Genomic DNA, 7,405 nt, shown 5'->3' on the forward strand with positions numbered 1-7,405 from the left:
ATGTACTTTTGTGACTTTTTTTCCTAGAATATTATGGTTCAATGTGTCTTTTATTGGGCCATTTTGATTCCAGACTCATATATTTGCACCTTTGGCCTTTTTTAAATGACAAAGATTTTGAATAAATTAGTTTTACTAACTATGATAAGTAAATCAGACATGAAGTAGCGAACTTCAAGTCATTTGAGAAGTTTGAATAATTGATTCTACCTATAAAACCAAGTTCAAACAGTGAATGAGTTATATCAGAGATACTTCTCTCCTGTTCTTTACTTCATAATCTCCCATCCCAAGGTGGAAACATGTGAATAGTAAAACAAAACCAACCTTATCACCTGAATCCCAATTTAATAACTAATTTTCCCTATAAGCCTACATTAGTCAAATCAAAACAAATTCAAATTGAGAAATGTGCTCAGTATAGTAATAGTAGCTGCACCACTTAAAGCTGCACTCACACCTCGAAAAAACCATCCCATCTTTGCTCAAACTCAAACAAAGCAAAGCCTTGTTCAGTTTTTCTTCGTCCTTGACAACCTGTTTTCTTCATCCAAAGAGATGCAATCTTTATGGAGAAAAGATTGAAAATTTTCATTATTGAAACTTTGTATCTCGAAGATTGAATCTTTAAACAGCTAAACCATGAATCTTTCAAAGCTTTTTGTCATTCTGAATTTTTATTTTCTCACATTTGCTATTTCAACTATTGATTCACTGAATTCAGATGGACTTTCTTTATTAGCTTTAAAATCTGCAATTTCATCTGATCCATCTGAGTTTCTTTCATCCTGGTCTGAATTAGACTCATCACCATGTCATTGGAGTGGAATCACATGTGATGATCACAACAACCAAAAAGTCACTTCCATTACTCTCTCAGGACATAATCTCACTGGTTACATTCCTTCTGAAATTGGAGCACTTTCTTCATTATCAATTCTCAATCTTTCTTACAACAACTTCTCAAAACCAATCCCAATTCATCTCTTCAATGCTACTTCTCTTCACTCTTTAGATCTCTCAAACAATGCTTTCACTGGATCTTTACCTCAACAAATCACATCACTTATAAACCTTAACCACCTTGATCTTTCTTCTAATTATCTCAATGGCTCACTTCCCAAGGAGCTAACTGATCTTACTGGTCTAACTGGAACTTTAAATCTTTCATACAACAGATTTTCAGGTGAAGTTCCGGTGAGTTATGGTGAGTTTCCAGTGACATTGAGTTTGGACTTGAGGCATAATAATCTTACAGGAAAGATACCTTCAGTTGGTTCTTTGTTGAATCAAGGGCCTACTGCATTTTCGGGCAACCCTTTTCTTTGTGGATTTCCATTAGAGACTCCATGCCAAGAACCACAAGCTCAAAAACCTAGTGTTTTGCCAAATCTTGAAAACCCCAAGGATCCAAATAATGGGTTTGTAGAAAAAAGGAAATCTGGAAATGGGTCAGTGGTTTCTTTGATTTCAGGTGTGTCAGTGGTGATTGGGGTTGTGTTTGTTTCAGTTTGGGTGTTGAGGAAAAAATGGAAGTTGGATGAGGGTAAAATGGGAAAAGAAAAGTTGGAGAAGTCACAACAAGTGGCTGTGGGAGGGGGGAATGATGAGGAAGGGCAAAAGGGTAAATATGTAGTGTTAGATGAAGGGTTTGGGATGGAACTAGAGGATTTGTTAAGGGCATCAGCTTATGTAGTTGGGAAGAGTAGGAGTGGTATAGTTTACAAGGTGGTGGCTGGTGGAGGCGGGAGGGTATCGGGTGCTGCGGCGGCGGCGGTTGCTGTTAGGCGATTAAGCGAGGGGGATGCCACGTGGAGGTTCAAGGAGTTCGAGACGGAGGTGGAAGCCATTGGGAAAGTACAACATCCAAATGTGGTGAGGCTTAGGGCTTATTATTATGCAAGTGATGAGAAATTGCTGGTTACTGATTTCATCCGTAATGGCAGCTTGCACAATGCTTTACATGGTAATGCTCACCTCATTTTCTTACTTGGAAACGGTGAATTGGTTAATTTATGTTCTATTGTTTAATATGAGGTTAAGTAATAGGTTGACCAGATCATAATGTGGTAAACTTGATAATTTGACTAGTTAAGTTTTGTTGAAGGTCCACTTTTGAGAATCGCCTACTCATCTTTTGGGTTACTTGTTAGTTGAAGGAAGGGAGACTTGTTAAAAGAAAATTCAAATATTTGCTGTTCAAAAATAGGGGGAAGGTATTATTGTAAATCACTATTCAGGAGTAACAGATTCTTGGAGTTCTGCTTAGTACTTCCAAAGAAATAAGCACTAAATAGGAATAGCAGAGAAGCCTGCAGTGTAATTTAAGTGGAGCTGTGAGTGATAGGAACTTAACCAAAATACTATAGCAGGAAAGGTAGGGCCGTTGAACCCAGAATAGATTAGTGAGCAGTGTGAGGGTTATTTTTTTTTTGATAATGATAAGGTAAAATTTAAACAGTGTGAGGGTTATTATGAGAAGCCAATGTCAGAATAACTAATGCAGAATGTCCTTTTTCTGCAAATGATTTATTGTTAGGATAAGGACATTTCAGGTGAAATGTGAAGTGCATATTGAAATCATGGTTCCACTCTTGGAGAAAATTGGGTCAAAAGCTCATAAAGCAGTACTCCATAATCAATGCTAGAAGAGTGCAGTCTGCCAATGTAATCTCTGGGTCCATGGTACATCAGGGGTTTTATTGATAGTCCAGACAACGTTCAAGGTAGCATCTTAGTTGCATTTACGACAAAATAAATCAATTTCTCCTCCATTTAAGTACTTGTTTACTACCTATTTCAAGTGTTTCAGTAGTGGTAAGAACACGAAATGTAAGATGTTCTTAAAGGTGCTCGTGAAACAGTTCCAAATGCCATAAAGCTACTTAATCTTATTCAATTTCAATAATTAGGATAAAGTGAGCCTTCTGCTGGGCATAATTGTATATGACCGGATCGCACCTTAAACTTAAAGATACTTCCAGAGCAAATTATTTTGTTAAAATATTCTGCGTTTCATATATTTGTATAATTATGATAAAGTGAGCCTTTTGCTGGGCATAATTGTATATGACCAGGATCATACCTTTAAGATACTTCCAGTGCAAACTATTATGTTGAAATATTCTGCAGGAACAAGTAACAACTTCTGTTGAGGTTTCAAGCATCAGCTATCTTAGGGGAATATGAATGATATGATCCCAATTTATATTCTTTACCGGGGTCGTTTTAAGGTATTAGCTGCTTATCGGCCTTACTTTCTTTTGATCAAGAATAGGTGACCAAATGTAAATTATCATGAAAAATAAGCTGGTTTTGGCATGGTTTGGCGTGATATTATCTCAACTCTGCTAGAAAAGTTTTTTTCTACTAGTCTCATTTTCGTGGTTCATTTGTTTTTATCTGAAAAGTTGGCATTTGTGTTTTCTGCTTCCTGGAAAAAATCTATGCAAGTGTTAAGCTATTGAGACCTATTGGTTGCACTTCTTCAAAAGAGTGCTTTCACTCCCCATTTGTTGGTTTGTTGTAATTCACTCGTTTGTGGTCCCCACTATAAGGTAATTCACTCGTTTCTGGTCCCCCACTATGGCATTTCCCCCTTGTTTTCTGCTAGCTGAGGAGCACATTTAATGTGCCTAAGATATTGAGAGAGACTTTAAGGATGATGTTAACATTCTGAAGTTATGGGGAAAAAAACATTAGATCTATCATTTGGATGTTAAGCTATCTGTTCGATTCGTATTCATTAGGTTTTGGATTGTTCTAGGCATGTATTGTTGCTTGTTCTTCCACATAAAACATGAACCCAAAGTCTGAAATTTGTGCAGAACAAACTATTCTGAATAGGCAGATACTGGACTTATGTTAGCCTTGCATTTTGCTCCCTTTTCTTTGTCTGAACCTTGCACTTCACAAAAACATGCGCCCTTGCAATGTTCATTTGAACTCCAGTCCGTTTTCTTGACGTCATCTTATGAAAATTTGAATAAACCTTCCTTTTTCGCTCTTATTTTGTCTTTACTTATTGTATTTTATAACTTGGTGAACCAATCATCTACAAGTGGAAATGTAGATTGCACCTACTCTGGGTTGGTCTCCACAAATTAACACCTTCTGGTACACTTGGCCTATTTCTTGTTTCCTTCACTCGGACTACTACAGCCCTTCCATTGTTTCAAGCACATGTTTTTGTACCAAATTCAGGATTTGAAGAGAAAGTTGTCCTATTCCTTACTATTATAATGTTCATTGTCTGAAAAGCAGCTGAAATGATTTAAATATAATGGGCCCTACCATATTCATCTCATAATACTTATCGTCAAGTAAAAGGAAAATGTGACGTGAATCACTTTAATTTATCACTGAGGTTCCACAGGTCATATAATTCCAAAACTTCGAACCGTTATAGTTGTCGTATATTTTTACCCTTTTGTGGTTCTGTAAAAACTCACTTTCCGACAATTTCTTGAAGGAAAACACACACTAAAAGAGCGAATTTCTCTAGAGAACTTGGTGATTTCCCCTATTTGCAATTTCAAGTTTTTCACTGTTTTGATGCTCGCTATTAGCAAGCAAACTTGGAGTTGTTTCTCACGTTTTATGATGAAACATTATCCTTGTTAAACAATCTTCTAAGTAATGTTTATTTTTCACAATTGCAGGCGGACTTGGTAATTCCTTGCCATCACTGTCATGGGCAGCTAGACTGAAGATTGCTCAAGGCACAGCTCGGGGTCTAATGCACATTCATGAGTGTAGTCCCAGGAAGTATATTCACGGGAACATAAAATCATCCAAAATCCTTCTTGACGATGAATTGCAAGCTTACATATCCGGTTTTGGGTTGACTCGCCTTGTTTCAGGCTCCTCGAAGCCCATTAATAGTAGTACCAAAAAGCTGAGTACAAGTCAAATCATACTGAGTCCAAAAAACTCAGCTTCGCCTTGTATTATGTATGTGGCACCTGAGGCTCGGGTACCTGGCTTCAAGTTCACACAAAAAAGCGACATCTACTCCTTTGGTATTGTACTTTTGGAGATTCTGACTGGTCGGTTGCCAGATGGAGGATCAGAGGATGATGGAAAGGGGCTTGAGAGTCTTGTTAGAAAGGTTTTTAGACAAGAACGACCGTTATCCGAAATCATAGACCCTGCACTATTGGGTGAGGTTCATGCTAAAAAGCAAGTCGTTGCAGCATTTCATATTGCTCTCAACTGCACAGAACAGGATCCCGAGCTTCGGCCACGGATGAGAACAGTTTCTGATAACCTTGATCGCATCAAACTGCAGTAAAAGAAACTTAATGGTACAGCTTGTAAAGAGCTTTCAAGTTTTGCTGACCGCCTAATGTAGAAGTTTTGTAGTATTTGTGAATCAGAATTTTCTGTTTCTGTTGTACCAAATCCTAGATTAGGTGTTTCTAGTTATCGTTGTAACTCTAGCGATTCAATGTTCTTTTTGTTGAATCATCAATTGAAAATTACTTGTGCTAGCGACCTCAGAAGACTATTATGTTTGATATTATGGAAAAGCGTAAAAATGATCCTAACGTACTGGAAATGACTTAAATATGTCCCCTTCTCACCTATTAGACTTCAATTGCTCATACCGTTAACTTTCGGGTTAAAAATGTCCTTCCTTCCACCTATTGGACCCCAATAGGCCTTAACGTTAATTTTCGGGTTAAAAAGGCCTCTCGTTTGAACGGAATTATGAGATGACACATGAAAGACTATAATTAAATAGGTGACACTGATTTATCGGTTCACGAGTCCCAACCATAAATAATCAAACTCATCCAGGTTAACCCAAAACAACTAGAAACCATTTGAGTTCAGCATTTGATGAAGTCGATTTAATCAAGCTAGAAACCATCGAGGTCAGAACCAACGTACTTCAAATAAAAACAACTCAAGAGTTATAACTAGTCAATATAACAACTCAAGAGTTCAACAAAATTCGATGGTTATAATTTGAATTCCCTTGTAGCAATGATAAAATTAGAAATACGTTACAATCCCTGATTTGGAGGAAGAGCCCAATTGATCCTAAGTAGCCTCCTCAGTTAGATGATCTCCACATTAATTTAACTGAAAAATCTTTTCCAACCTCAAATGATGGACTTGTATCCAAAATAACTAGTGGTGCTTCCTCATGTGCGAGTTTTGATCTAGCTGAACTATCTTAGCCGGAATGATATGGCTCAAGTCTTGAGATAGTACTTCTAGAGTATTGAAAAATGAAAAACTGGATGAACTACTGATAATGCAGGTGGTAAGGCTAATCTGTATGCCACAAGTCCAATACTTTTTAGAATTTCATAAGGACCAATGTACCACAGGCTCAAATTTTTATTTTACAGAATCTCATGTCACCCCCCGAGGCGGATCGACACCGATGCCGGAAACTGGACCGAAAGAACCAACTGACTAAGTGAACATGACGTGAAAATTGAATTAAGCGAAATATAATTTAAAATATGATCTCTACTTGGTCGGTCTAGCACAAGGAGTTGGAATGATACCATTTCCATAATCAAGATAAGTTATATTTCATATTATGCTACATTCTTTTCACCGATGGTTTGTCCGATTTCCATCTTAGATCGAGAACATAAACTTTATACTTATAGAACCGTTGATCTAATCGTTCGTCTATAAGCTAAATGGTATACTAAATCATCTAATATATAAGTAAACGATACACAGATGAAGATAGATCTATTTAATACTTTATTAAAATTGGAAGTACCTTAATGAAATCCCTTTTCCTTCATCAGAAAAAAGAAGAGAACAAAATATCTTAGGAACAATGTAACCCAGAAAGGATGTGATCTGAAAACGGTGAGCAATATTGGGCGACAGAAGAAGAAAGCAGAACAATAAATGGAGAAAAAAGACATACCTTAGCATGAAGAAGTATGTAAAAAAAAGGTAGGTCGGTGCACTAAGCTTCAGCTATGCGGATGGTACAACTTTTTATAGATGTGTCCATACCATCAACTCCAATAACTATATAGTAGAAATATTAGAAAATTTAAAATTTGAAAATTAAGTTTGGTAATATTTCAGATGAAAGAATAATTTAACCCCAAATTTTATTATTTTTTCAAATGAAATTCATATCCAAATGCACAATCCCAATTGAATGAGAAAAAAGTTGAAACTTTTAGTCTCATATCTTTTGGACCAAAACAAAAGAAAGTCTCATTTCCTTCAAATTGTAAAAAGCACAATTGTTATATTTGTATTAAAGTTGGGAGCAAATTAGATTTTAACAAAGTTTGTAACGACTATTAAAAACCCTAGTCCCTCTCCCCGCCTATATTAATGATGATTTAGCAGTCTCTCTCATTCAATCATTCTCAACGCAACTTAACTTAATGCGGCTGAGATGAAGGGCATT

The 7,405-nt window shown here is 36.6% G+C and overlaps 1 protein-coding gene across 2 annotated transcripts; it reads left to right on the plus strand.

Moving 5' to 3' along the window:
* The first annotated feature begins 208 nt into the window (after window positions 1-208).
* LOC132634227 (receptor protein kinase-like protein ZAR1) lies at window positions 209-5,553 on the plus strand. Of its 2 annotated transcripts, XR_009580086.1 has the most exons (3): window positions 209-1,966; window positions 3,133-3,233; window positions 4,662-4,799. XR_009580086.1 is itself a non-coding variant. In XM_060350515.1 (2 exons), the coding sequence occupies exons 1-2, from the start codon at window positions 643-645 to the stop codon at window positions 5,291-5,293; spliced, it is 1,956 nt and encodes a 651-aa protein (XP_060206498.1). In that variant the 5' UTR covers window positions 221-642; the 3' UTR covers window positions 5,294-5,553. The 2 variants fall into 2 exon arrangements, 1 of the variants encoding a protein (XP_060206498.1); XM_060350515.1 differs by lacking the exon at window positions 3,133-3,233 and having other exon boundaries at window positions 221-1,966; window positions 4,662-5,553.
* The last annotated feature ends 1,852 nt before the right edge of the window (window positions 5,554-7,405 follow it).

The sequence above is a fragment of the Lycium barbarum genome, chromosome 1 (assembly GCF_019175385.1).
Source record: "Lycium barbarum isolate Lr01 chromosome 1, ASM1917538v2, whole genome shotgun sequence".
Lineage (NCBI taxonomy): Eukaryota > Viridiplantae > Streptophyta > Magnoliopsida > Solanales > Solanaceae > Lycium > Lycium barbarum.

Coding starts and splice junctions, on each gene's coding strand:
- LOC132634227 (XM_060350515.1), top strand. CDS start 643: ATGAATCTTTCAAAGCTTTTTGTCATTCTGAATTTTTATTTTCTCACA. Junction 1,967..4,661: donor CTTGCACAATGCTTTACATG/GTAATGCTCACC, acceptor TCACAATTGCAG/GCGGACTTGGTAATTCCTTG.